Source organism: Anoplophora glabripennis, unplaced genomic scaffold (assembly GCF_000390285.2).
Source record: "Anoplophora glabripennis isolate ALB-LARVAE unplaced genomic scaffold, Agla_2.0 scaffold58, whole genome shotgun sequence".
Classification (NCBI taxonomy): domain Eukaryota; kingdom Metazoa; phylum Arthropoda; class Insecta; order Coleoptera; family Cerambycidae; genus Anoplophora; species Anoplophora glabripennis.
Window position 1 is genome coordinate 668,316 of NW_019416277.1, and position 14,511 is coordinate 682,826.

The following is a 14,511-nucleotide window of genomic DNA, read 5'->3' on the forward strand; positions in this document are numbered from 1 at the left end:
TGGATAAACTTCAAAATTCGGTCTCTTTCGCCTCAGAAGTATAACATTTTTAAATGTTGGACTCAATAACAGGGCTTTTATTTTGAAAACTTATATATTTATAATAATAATAATAATAATATAATAATATTTCTACTCCTCATTCTAATTACGAGAGTTAGCCCAGAAGTCGGAGACTTGTGCGGGAGAGGAGGCGGCATATTATTATTACGCAGGCCGCATTTGCGCCCAGGAACGACTAATGTTGGTAAGCCCTAACCACCATTCAGTGCAGGAATGAGGGAAACCTGGAAAACCTCATTAATTAGGGGGGTGGTCAAATGCCAACCGGTGTCAATCTCTCACATTGACCCAAGCCAACATTCTTCCACCCTACCATACCTGCACAGAGAGTGCCAATCCTCCGTACAAGCATAGCTAATCTACGGTCTACCGGCCGCGGGAATCGAACCCGGGCAGAAATTTGCACACGATTAAAGGACTGACGCCTTAAACCGTGCGGCTATCGACCGATTGATGCAGAAACAATTATTCTATGAAATCTTTGTATTTATCACCAGCTTTGTGGTTATTTATAGCAATTTAATATGGGAATACTAATTACAACAAAATTTATCAATATTTTCTAGAAATACAATATTAAATACCTTGTAGGTACTTAAAAAAATTATTTACATATTTACCAATTTATACAGAGCCTTCATAAATGATTACAAGCCACGTGACCGCAATGCTCAGTCAACCAACATTTCACGGTTGGTACTGTCAACTAAAAATCATTAAATTTTTGCGACACCAATATTAGTGATTTGTTTACAGTGAACAGTGACAAACCGTTATGTCTATGGGAAAGATAATGCGATCGCTGATTGGATGAATGAAATCTCACGAGAAATTACACCAATCACCAGCGATTAAACAGAATGTTGCGTTTTAATGTAACTTTGAACGTGAAGGAAAGATAATTACTGTTCCACTGGTCACGTGGCTTGTAATCATTTATGAAGGCTCTGTACTTATGTGTAAAAGTTTGAAAATAAATTATTTTTTGTATTAATTAATGAATAAGCTTCCTCATCAGTTATCTTAATTTGAACTGAACATGTTTCGTACATTTCTAAAATATTTAATTTAAGCTTAGCAAGTAAGCCATCCTGTTGGAACCATATTTCTTCATTAGAATCATCAGATTTCTCTTCATTCGGAGATAAAAATCCGAAATCAGCTAATATTTTAATTTTTGTTATAACTCCAATTAAAATGCGTTCTTCTGAAACTGAGTAATATAGTTCTCGTATGTACTCTAACAGATAAACTTCAAATTTTGATGAAAAAAATGTTACTACTTTAAAAAACCATTGATTGCTAAAAAGTCCAAAATGCTTTTAAAATTCTCAGCAGATGAATATAAGTACACCCTTTGATACAAATTTATAGGTATTCGTATAAAAAGAAGTTTTTATACTTATCTGGATAGGCTTAATACCTTTTAAAGTAAAGTAATGGTAAAAGCTAGCCGTAAAAAATATATAATTTAAAAAATAAACAAATGTTAAAAAAAACAAAAAAATTTTGATGTGTCTGCGTTTTTCACAACTTTATTCCTTTTGTTTCCTTATGTCTCTTACACACTAAGTTGTAGAAAAATTAAGAGGATAATTTATTAATAATAAACATTTGCAGACAGATACCTACTGTCAATAATTTTTCATTTCCATTTAAAATCGTTGCTTTCAAAAGATCGCCGTTTCATAATAACTTTGGGAAACGAATACCACATCAAATATGTTTTTATATAAATTTATTAAAATAACAAAAAGCAAGTAAAGCACAAATAAATTAAGTCTTAGGATAACTAGCATACAAATAGATAATTACAAAAACTCGTGGTTATACCAAGACTGTGCAAAAATGTATTACCTTAGGTACCTAAGCTATTCTTTTTCAAAATACTTATATATTCAAAATATGTTTTCTACCGTAACCTACAAGCTTCTTATAATATTATTAATTAAATAAAAACTATACTACATGTGTTAAATTACATTTTTTTAAACATAGACAATTTAATTTAAAAAATACATATACCTATCACAGCCCCATTCAATAATCGCTTATTCTATTTTTTAACATACATAAAATCTAATTCAAATCTATTTTTTCAGTGTCAAGACCAACACTGGATAAATATGATTCAAATTACAATCAGGATTACACAGACTTAATGCACATAAAAATTTTTAAAAAATGGCAAGTGTTTCCCAATTTCCTTTTTTTAAACCCGTACAATGTTTCCAAAAAAAAAAAACAACATTTTCTTGGTAGTTTCCAAATACACTACACCTTTTTACGTAACTGATTTTTGTTACATAGCACCAACACACAAATAAATAGAAAGAATTAATAACAGTAAAAAAAAGGATCAGGGAGATCAACTTGAAAAATTGTAGCATATTAATATACCAAGGCAGCCCCAAGTTTAGTAAACATGAAAATGATAGTACTAGCACAAAATTTAAGGTGCTTTGACTTTAAGTTATATAGTAAAAATACAAGTTAATATAAACTAAATAGCAAAACACATACTTTGAAACTTTTTTTATAAGGACAACGAAAATCACCATTAAATACCCTGTATATAATTTCCTACATGTGCTACACACATTCTATCACACATTTATTTATTTGTTTATTTATTTATTTATTTATTTATTTATTTATTTATTTATTTAGTTATTTATTTACAGTTTAGGGAAAGCTACAGGTTTTAAACCCACAACAGTTTCTACCAATTTGTTAATAAAAGATGGAAAATATCTTATTCTAAAATACATAAAAAACATAACAATTTAGTTGATCAAAACAGAGTGAACACAGTACCTACTACAAAATAGACATATACACACACACACTACACACACACAAAACAGTTCAATTTAAATGAATTAAAAAAAAAATAAAATAAAAAAGAAAGACAAGGCGCACAATTACATTTCTAAACGTTTAACATAATTTTCAAAAGTATAAAATGATAATGACAGTACACATCCATTTGATAAATAACTGTTAAAGGACGACGTTATTCTACCTAAATTATTTATACCTAAATTAGTTTTTCAAAAATTTATATCGAATAAATAATTATTTCTAGTATTTATAGATGGAACGTGAAAGTTTAACAAAGATAGAAGTTCAGGAGAATCGATCAAGTTGTTGAGCAATTTGAATAAAAATAAGAGGTCTGACTGAAATCTTCGGCTCGCTAGCGTAGTTAATTTAAATGTTTGTTTTGTCACTGTGATATTAGGAACATTAATGCCANCCAAAATAATTTACCTCGGAAATTATTCAGAAATTTCCAGACTTTTTGGACACCCGGTATAATTATATATTGCTGCAAAATCTATGTATAACTTTAAGAAACATACATTTTTTATTTATTTATTTATTTATTTACAGTTTAGGGAAAGCTACAGGTTTTAAACCCACAACAGTTTCTACCAATTTGTTAATAAAAGATGGAAAATATCTTATTCTAAAATACATAAAAAACATAACAATTTAGTTGATCAAAACAGAGTGAACACAGTACCTACTACAAAATAGACATATACACACACACACTACACACACACAAAACAGTTCAATTTAAATGAATTAAAAAAAAAATAAAATAAAAAAGAAAGACAAGGCGCACAATTACATTTCTAAACGTTTAACATAATTTTCAAAAGTATAAAATGATAATGACAGTACACATCCATTTGATAAATAACTGTTAAAGGACGACGTTATTCTACCTAAATTATTTATACCTAAATTAGTTTTTCAAAAATTTATATCGAATAAATAATTATTTCTAGTATTTATAGATGGAACGTGAAAGTTTAACAAAGATAGAAGTTCAGGAGAATCGATCAAGTTGTTGAGCAATTTGAATAAAAATAAGAGGTCTGACTGAAATCTTCGGCTCGCTAGCGTAGTTAATTTAAATGTTTGTTTTGTCACTGTGATATTAGGAACATAGATGCCATTTATTCTAAAATTTAAGTAACGGGCGAATATGTTTTGCAATATTTCTAATCTAAGTTTGTATATGTTATAAGTGGGGTTCCAGAAAATACTCTCAAAATTTAACCTACTGTAAATATGAGCATAATACAAGGATTTTATTGACTTTACGTGCCCAAAATCATTACATGTTCTTATTATAAAACCTAACATTTTATTGCACTTGTTGCAAATATGATCTATATGTGGACCAAAACTCATCTTACTATCAAATAACACTCCTAAACATTAACCTATGCACTATTTTTATAAAATAATTAGCATCAAAAACATAGTTTTTCGTGAAACTAATACAATAAAACTTTGCTATGTTTAAAGTTAATTTATTGTTTGTGCAGTACCGGACAATACTATTCATGTCAGTTTGAATTAGTTGAATATAAAAGGAACCTACAATAATGAATAAAATTACCAATAGTATTAATATATATAAGAAATACTAACGGACCTAAATGTGAACCTTGTGGCATACCAGGAGTTATAAATATTGGGTCAGATTTGAAATTATTGACTAGAACTATTTGAGATCTATATATAAATGAGGCAAACCAAAGCAACAGATCACCATGTATACCGATATCCGCCAATTTAGCTATCAAAATATTGTGATCAATTTTATCAAAGGCTCACAAGGTCCACAACACTACGAATGTATTCATTGTAACATAATTAGATTGATTTTTTAGAAAAGAAGCCATGTTGTTCAACCATAATAGCGTATTAAAAAGACTATCGTATATAATCGATTCAAATAATTCACTAAATACATCCTATTACTTATACTTCTATAATTATTAACGCAATTTTTATCTTCTGAATTTTTATATATAGGAATTAAATAAGCTTTCCATAAAGTTGGAAATTTCCCTAGATTAAGAGATTTATTAAATATTAATGACAGAGGTACATGCAAAGCCGGGGCACAGTTTTTTACAAAAGCAGGTAAGCCATCAACTCTAGCTCCTTTATTTGGATTTATATCATCCACTTTATCTAATAACAAATACTCTGTTATTTGTACTAAATAAATACTATTACATCCATTCCTATTTGCGCAATTATATATTTGAAGTGGTTTTTGTACTATAATTCATAAACACTTTGAAAGTAAGATGAGAAAAGGTTACATACATCAGGACCATTATGAGCATAAACACCATTGAAATGCGTAGAGTTGGATATGTCAAAATCTTTTCTAGAATTTGATATAACATACGTACATACATACATAAACAATTAAGTAGTAACAAGTTACACAGTTACGCATTAAGAATATAAAGTGTGCACCTACAAATCCAATTATAATCCATAAGTCCTTTTTATTTACAATATATGCTTATAAGCACATAGGCATAATTTAATTAGGTATATGTAAGTATTTTGATGACTAGTTATCGAGCTAGTTATTCCGATCTAAATGAAAACAATGCAAAAAGAAAATCATTTTTAAACTAATTGATTTTTCATTTAATTCCTTATTATTTACTTCTGATTGTTACGAGACAATTAGAAGAAATAACGAATGGTAGATCCTAGTGAGAAATATACAAGTGAATGCAAGAGAATCCAATAACCTTATGAAGCCGCTGGATTTTCCCGCAGCAGAATCTTTGGTTCAAATAAATTTTTTGTAGGCAATTTTTAGGCTTTTATAGGTTACTAAATTAAATTTATTTAGTAATCTAAAGCATTTTAGTACTGAAAAGTAAGTAAAACGAAAACATAAAAATACATACCTATCTAATGCAGTAGCAAATTAAACTGTATAATAAGATTAATGATGTTTTTCCTGGAAAACGATTTATGACGAAAAACGCAATCTCCAAAATTGAAATCCTAATTATCTTCTAAAAAGATAAGTATTGTATTTTACCACTTATATTTTTGTCATTCAGTATATTTCTAGTTTACTTCTTCATTTAAAGTACTTATGCACTAAATGATATTTTTCGAGCTGTATATTAAGTAAAATAAAAAAAGGTAATTTTGGTGAACTATTTCTATAAAAATAATTTTTATGTTGTATTTAGCTATTTACACCCCCCGAACTCATTTGCTATAATATTATTGCTATAATATTATGTCAATGAATATAATAATTTACAAGCATACAGGTATTCTAATGACTGATTTCCTATTCAATAGGTGTTTATAAATATCAATCTAATCATATAAACATAGCTATAACTAGTAGTATGATAAGGACGACGGCATATATTCTATGTAGAATTTTCATAAAATCATAATTGTTTTCGAGTTTTCTGCTGCATGTAGATTAAGAACATTTAAGATGCCGATGGTGGATTGCTGCTACCATCGTCATCTTCAGTCTCCTGTCTGAATCGGGTTTGTTGTGAAGTGGACGTTATGACACTGGCTTGTTCTACTTCTGCAATTACTGGTTGCAGCGGTGGTATGCTGAAATAAACAAAACGAAAATAAATTTTATGTGCCGGCATTAATATCTTTTTACACCGAATCATATTCGATGTGGACGCCCATTATGTATCATCTTTTTTTATTTAAAAAAAAATATATGTAGTGTGCGTCGTGTTTGAGAAATTTTGGAACCGCCAATTGGACACTAAATTTAAAAGTTGGAGTAAGGTGCCTACCTTACAAAGCTAAATTTATTAATTTAAAAAACAAAGATCGTCTACTAAAATTTCAATCTCAGGTATGTGTGTAATGGTAAATACAGGGTGTTCCACCTAAGAGGGATTCTTCTATAACTCTGTAACTGTAAAATTTATAAAAAAATAGTTTTAATAAAATTTATCTGGAATCATGTGGACCATGTAAAGAAATGTCCGACCATGTCCTCGTTTTTTCAAGTGTAGCCCCCTTCCGCACAAGCCTTTGGCTTTTCGATTTGGGGGTTGTCTCATTTCTGCGGTGTGTTTTATGTTTTATGTAAAGAAAATATTTTAGCGTTACAGGGTGTTTCATTTCGCGTGGGCGCTACATAACTTTGTTATTTTGAATGAAACATATTATTGTGTTTTTTAATTCCTTGGTTAATACTAGGTAAGGTTTATTAAGTGTACATTGTGTTTAAATCTTACCGTTTTCAAGATAATCAGTTGTTTTTGAAAAAAAATCACAATTTCAGTCTAAATGAGGCTAGATATCGTCTAAACCGTAAGAGCTAAAAACCTGCAGTTTTCACAGTTCGTTTTTAGCATAAATTACTCTATCTTGTCATCTGTGAGCAAAACGTGTACGGTATTCAGACTCGGAAATACTGAAATAATGTAGGTCACATTTAATAATCCTACGAGTTGAAAAACTTTTTTTTTCACATGGAATAACCCATATTAATTGGCATGGGTGAATGAAAAATTAAATGCCCTTTCGAAGATATAAGGTTGTCCATACTTATCTTTAACAGTTTTCCAGAAAAATCAGGTTATTTTCTAAAGTCCGAAAAAGTAACTATGTAACAGCGTCAAGAAGGCCTTGCAATTGTATTAGTACAACGCCGATACATAGGATTTTACAAAAGCACAGCATAGTTTATCCTGATCGCATCCAATTACACCAAGAGTTACTAAAAGTAGACTTTCAGCGGAGACTGGAGTTTTGTCAGTGCGCATGAGATATTAAATCATCTTGATGATGATTTCTTTAAATGGGTCATGTTCTCCGATGAGGCTAATTTTCAAAAAAATCGTTTCATTAATAGTCATAGTTGCCATTATTATGACACCTCACCAATTCCGGACAACTCATAGCCAACTATGGTCTTTGAACGGGTGGGGAGCAATTTTGGGAACCCATGTCGCTGTTTATTTATACTTTTTAACAAACACTCTAGAAGATTTGTTAGGCGACAATCCTTTAGCATCCACCTCACAATACCGCTGCAGTTCATCAGTTTTTACACGAAACTTTTCCTAACAGATGGATCCAGGTGTCCAAATATTACAAGTTGCGACTTCTTTTTATGGGGATTTATAAAAAGCAAAGTTTACGTTACCACCAACTACCGCGGAAGATATGTGGCAGCGCATTACAGTAGCATTTCAAGAAATTATGCCAGACATGCTGACCAATGTTGAAGTCTTTTAAAAACCGAATTCGTTTGCGTATTAATTAAAATGGAGGGCACTTCGAGCAAATTGATATAAATCAGGGGTCTAAGTATTCTTCTCCTTGTGTTCAAAGTTTCAGTTTGTTTCGTTTTGCATTTTGTTTTAGTTGTTGTTAGTGGTTTACTTTTGTTTGTCAAATCACTTTTTAAACATGCCAGTAAATATTGACACTGTCAGTCCCAGACCTAATAAAATGTGAGAGAAAAGTGGTTTTGCAAGGCCTTCTTGATGCTGTTACATAGCTAATTTTTCGGACTTTAGAAAAGAACCCGATTTTTCTGGAAAACTATTAAAGATAAGTATGGACAACCTTATATCAGTCGAAAGGGCATTCAATTTTGTATTCAGCCATGACAATTAATATGGGTCATTCCATTTGAAAAAAAAAAGTTTTTCAACTCGAAGGATTATTAAATGTAGGTCTCAGTATTTCCGAGTCTGAATAACGTACACGTTTTGCTCACAGATGACAAGATAGAGTAATTTATCTCGTAATCCTAATGGCTATTATTGTTTTTAATTAAATAAATTCATTATTCAAAGTAAACCTTTTTTAAAACTTTTTTTATATATCTTCAACATTTAAACTCCCTCAAATAGTATATCACTCGAGCTACTTCGCTCTAAATTCGCTCTAAATTCGAACCTCTAGAAACATATTTTTTTCAGAAATTTCTGAAATCATTTAAAATATATCTAGTTGGCAGATTCATCTAAAATTGCCATTATTTTATAAACTGTAGCATCAAATATAAAATAAGAAAAAAGTAATCTCAAACATTTTTCGTTATACCTCCAATATTTGAAACCTCATTGTAAGCTTAGAATAGCTTTTAATATTTTAATGTTTTATTAATCCAGTGTCACTTACTTTATTTAGATAAGGTGATAACAAATTGTTCATTTAAAGCGTTCTGTCATATTAAAATCATTGAATTTCAAGGACTAGGAGCTTGGGTCCCACATGTTTTGAACAAAAAGGGTAATAAAGCCGGGTCCAGACGCTAGGCTTTGCACAACGTTTTATCTGCGCGGTCACAAAACGGAATGAAAACGTTGACAATCAAGAGCGTCCACACGGTGCGGATACGTCTATATTTATTTACACATTTTCGCGGAATCGACCGTGGACAAAGTACTGCTCCGGTCAATTTTTGTAAGAAAAAAATACATATTTTTTACTGTTTCTCTATTTGCTGCAGTTTGAACCTCTGAACTTTTTCAATTAAAATTTCATATGCCTGGCTCATTTTGTTTCAGTCACCATATTCCGTTAATTTCACATGCCAAAAAGATAGAAAACTTTCATACAAATCAATAGATTCACGGGAACGTTGACGAAGATCTGGCGACAATTTACCTATTCAAATGGTAAAACGTATCACAAAACGGACTGAACGTCTACACACACCGATTTATTTACGCAATTAGTGGATAACTATGCTCATCGCCTCAGTCTTGTCTGCAACGTCTTGAATTGCGCAGGTAAAACGTTGTGCAAAACCTAACGTCAGGACCAGACTTAAGAATAAACGCTCCACAATTGCCGCTGGTTTGCTCTGTCGTCATCGATCAACACGTGGTCATAATCGTATTGTCACAGTTGATGAAAAAAATGGTGTCTGTACGTGAACTTGAAACATGCGTTTGGTGGGATTAGAAAGCAAAGGGATTCTTTATTACGAACTCTTACCAAATAAAAAAACCTTCAACACAGAACTCTATGTCCAACAACTATGCGACTCCACGCGGTTATTCAACAAAAGAGGCGATACGACATTTTTTTGCAACATGACAATACGTGATGACATATCACCAATATGAGCAAAACGGCCATTCGGGAATTGAATTTGGAAGTTCTGCCCCACCTGCATTACTCTCCTGATCTCGCGCCTTCTGATTTACATCTCTTCCGCTCTTTGTCAATCTCCTTACCCGGTGTTTCTTTCAACAACGACAATAAGTTAAGAGCTTGGTTAGAGAGTTTTCAAGTCAAAGCCGGGGGATTTCTACAGAAGAGGCATCGAGAAACTTGTTGAACGTTGGGAGGAGGTCACAAATATCGATGGAGTGTGAATAGGATGATCAGTGATGTATTCATCACTGATTGATATTGATAATTGTAGTTAAAAATAAAATATCTTGGAAATTGGAAAAAAGTCGGACATTACTTATTCCCCAACCTAATACATTTTCGTGTAGTATTAATTTCTGATAATATACACTTTTTTACGATACTAATCAATTTAGAGCATACGGATGCAATGATTTTCAAATTATGCAATTCAGAAAAAATATATGCCATCTCGTCCCAGACTTCCCTAAAGCAATTTCATAGAAATTTGTTAAGTATATTGTATTTTCTAAATATGCGAGCTGATTTTAAAAAATATAAAAAACGTATATTCGCCGTTTTAATTTTTTTAATGTTCAACATGGAAAAATGTGTATAAATAACTAAATACATAAAAACTGTATTGTGCATTTACAAAAATTTGTATAGATACCTTTGGTCTACAAAGATACGATGCAGCATCTCAAAATAGGCAATTATTTATACACGCTCGTACTGTGTGAAGCCTAAGATGTAGAACGATTTTACATCAACTAACAAGCTTTGACTAGAGTGTATATAGTCATGGGTACAAGGTAACAATGGCAAATAAATGTGAAGTAAATACGTACTATTTATTATAAGATTATTATTATTAGGTATTATTATCCATTTATATAACTTATCCTACAACTTCTGCAATATGTACGTATTATTTTAGTAGTTCATTGCATTATTTGTCTTTGTATTTCAAGTAATATTTCATTATTTGCTTAAATATTTGAATATCATAAAACAGTTCTTTAAATTTTAATTTGTAAGACTTACATAAAACAAGGCCATATGTTTTTTGAATTAGTATTGTTTCATGAAGTATTTATTAAGAACTAAAATCATATTTATTTAGAGATAGTAGTTTATATTTTCCTAAAATATTTCGCGAAATCATGGAACGAACTGTTTTATCCAATTGAATGTATGTTTTGAAATTTAGTAACACTCTTGTAAGGGGTGAACCAAGTTCAACAGTTTTTAAGTTAAGAAGTTAAACCGACGATGTGGTAACGAGAGTGGAAACTGTTCGGCCACTGACAACTGCAAAGGAAGCTTGCAAACCAAGCTAGTAGATAAAATTTGAGCGAAACTGCATCTCGATATTTTGATGCATTTAAGAGATACAGGGTGTTTTTAATTTTTACCCATTTATATAGTTGTGTTATAAACTTTTCTCTTTGATTTTATAAAAAGTTTTTTATGCTTTTTTCGTGTAAAATCCAGTGACGTACATGATTTTTTTTTCTATAACTTTTATTTTATAAGTTGCAATTCATATTTTTTAAACGTGATACTCTATATTTTAAAATCGATTTTTGAAAGTTGCGTAAAATTTACTTCAGGCTTTTTTCGAAAAACATAAGGGAATATGTAGTAATTTGTAGAAAATTGAATGATAAATCCGAAAATATCATAGTTGTTACCGTAAAGCAGTGGCGTATTATTTTATTTAGAAAAATATGCCACCGATACCCTGCATCTCCGCCTCTGGAGCATGTAAACTTTAGGAAAAGCCCTCAGATTTTAGACAATGTTTACATAAATACATGTGCCCAATTTCAAATTATTTCACTTACTAGTTTTTAAATTATTTAAAAAAATTAAAAATATTTTTTTAAGTTTCACACCCTGTATCTTTTTAACGAAACGTTCCAGATAAAAACTTTATAGGAAAGACTCCCCTTAAAATTCACCAAAGAATTTTTTCATTTTTGGTCACCATTTGTGAATCACCCTGTATAAATATATATTTTTTCTCTAATATTCTAGAGATCAATATTTCACAAAAATTTGAAAGCAAATTGTAAAGTTGGAAATGAAACAATGTCAGCCGCCCCATACCCCCCACTCAACATGTGGAATAATATTACGAACATTAGAGTCCAGATAGTTTAGGTTTAAACTATGAATAAGATATATCAGAGGACTTTTCAGACAATCAAAAAAATCTACCATCGCTTTTAATAGGGAAAAAGTTGATATAAGAACGTAACATTATTCGTCCTAATAATATCGGGAAAGAATTTTGTATAATGTTAATAAGAATCAAGTAGTACAACTTTGGCTCATACTATGTAACTAACTATTAAAATTAAATGAATAAGGAAAAGAACATACCACTTACTTGGAAAGGTGCCGGCTTAGCTGTTCCACAGTAAATTGTCTGTAAGCTTGCGGTTGCTGCTGTTGCTGCTGGTATAATGTTGCTGTCATTGGCAGCTGATATTGATCGGGTGGCAGTTCGATTTCTTGAGCATTATAATTGTACTGCACAGCTGAAATGTAAATAATTTATTTTCAAGTATACAGCTTGACCAAACTCATCGTGTCCACGAGATGCGTAGATCAAGATCATTGGCGGTATGAATGACAGACACATGAGATCTTAGTAGGTCAGGTACCGTCCGCACAAAAATTTTAATTAGGTCTAATAGATACAGTTATACACTATGCGGTCTGTTCAGATAATAACATAACTTTTTGAATTAAGCGCTAATGGAGATATTTTGTGATATGCGGTTGGCAGCATTGCGTTGCTCATAACCTCCTCTGTAACCACATGTTTTTGGATTAGTGATACCTCATTTAGTGATATTGTTATTTGAGTACAACCTGTTTAAGCGTTAGTGACGATTTTTGTAATGTGTGATTTCCTTCAACAACGATGCAATGTAAAATTTTGCGTGAAATTGGGGAAACTTTCACGGAAACGTTACAACTTTTGAAACAAGCTTACGCAAATAATATTCTGGGTAGTAGGCAGTGTTAAGAATAGTTTTCACTATTTAAAAGTGGTCGTCAGTCAATTGAAGATGATCGTCGGCCAGGAAGGCCTTCAACTTCAACTGATGACTCCCACGTTCAGAAAGTGAAAGATCTGGTATCTGAAAATCACCAACTGACTGTCAGAAATATTGTATAAGAGGTTACCATCTCAGTTGAGTCATGCCATGAAATTTTGAGCGAAAAATTGAACATGCATCGAGTTACAGCAAAATTTGTTCTTCGTTTGACAACCGAACAGAAAAAAATCGTGTAGGCGTTTGTCGGTAATTCCTTGAACAAACCAATGATGATAAAACAGACGAAGGCCTTTCTGGTCAATGATCATCTTCAATTGACTGACGTCCACATTCGTAACAGTGCGTACCTACGACTCAGAACATCATCTTCATAAGCTTGTTTCAAAAGTTGAAACGATTCCGTGTGAAAGTTTTCCTCAATTGCACGCAAAAATCGTCACACTTAAACATGTTGCAGCCAAATAACAATATCACAAAAGCTAAATGAGATATTAGTAATCCAAGAATATGTGGTTACAGATTAGATTATGCGCAATGTAATGCTACCAACCGCATGTCACTAAATATCTCCATTAGCGCGTATTTAAAAAAGTTCGATTTTTTTCTGAACAGACTTCGTATAATACTTGAAAAATTGTTTTATTGTGCAATTCAATTAAATTATAAATATATTTATCTACATATATGCATAATAAATTATAATTTCTTGTAAAATTCTAGTGATGTGAAAGTATTTTTTAGATAAATATCATGTAGGTATACATCATTTGCATAGGAATATTAGACAGATTGCAAAAAAATCGAAAAACATATAGGGTGGACTCCAGGACGAACTAGATACATAAAAACAGAGTAAGTTGGCGTTATAACTGAAAAACCAGACGTATAGAAAAAATACTACGCCACTGAATTATACGCAAATAGGTTTTATCTTGCTTAAAAGATTTTAAACTAATTCAAATTAATTCTACACATTTTCCTAAAAATCTTATCAAATAAAGTCATATAATGCTCTTTGATACCAAAAGTCCAGGTATTCTAAAGAAACTTAATAGTAACTATTACTTATTTATCATAAAATCATTAAATAATGTCAACTTTAAATTGCTTTGAGATCTGACTTATTTGTGCGTTTTATAAGAAATATTTTTTTTAAATGGTCTCGTTTTTAAATGGAATTAATAAATGTCTGAATATTAATAGAATTAAAATATATACAAAACAGAAAACTTCTAGATAAAACAAGATAGGAATATTTTAACAGTCAATAGGAATTAGCTTAATACTTTTAAAATAGAGTAAAAAAAGTGCAATGGATTTCAGTCCGCTTGTAACAACTACCCGTTATTACGACGTATCACTTTCAATGACTCAGTTTTGAATTGTGTTGTTCAGTTATTCCATTATTATGGTCTTGTGCGGAGCCTTCATAAAT

The 14,511-nt window shown here is 31.0% G+C and overlaps 1 protein-coding gene across 4 annotated transcripts in view; it reads right to left on the minus strand.

Annotated features, from left to right (window-relative positions):
* Positions 1-3,453: 3,453 nt before the first annotated feature.
* Positions 3,454-14,511, minus strand: part of LOC108917612 (GATA-binding factor 6-B) — a 71,434-nt gene continuing 60,376 nt past the window's right edge. For 3 of the 4 annotated variants that reach the window (XM_018724310.2, XM_018724312.2, XM_018724309.2), the window contains exons 6-7: positions 12,398-12,548; positions 3,454-6,489 (exon numbers count right to left, since the gene is read on the minus strand). In XM_018724310.2, the coding sequence (XP_018579826.1) occupies positions 6,357-6,489; positions 12,398-12,548 (284 nt within the window). In that variant the 3' untranslated portion in view covers positions 3,454-6,356. Of the gene's footprint in view, positions 6,490-12,390; positions 12,549-14,511 lie in introns of all 4 variants that reach the window. The other variant, XM_018724311.2, reaches the window with a different exon arrangement.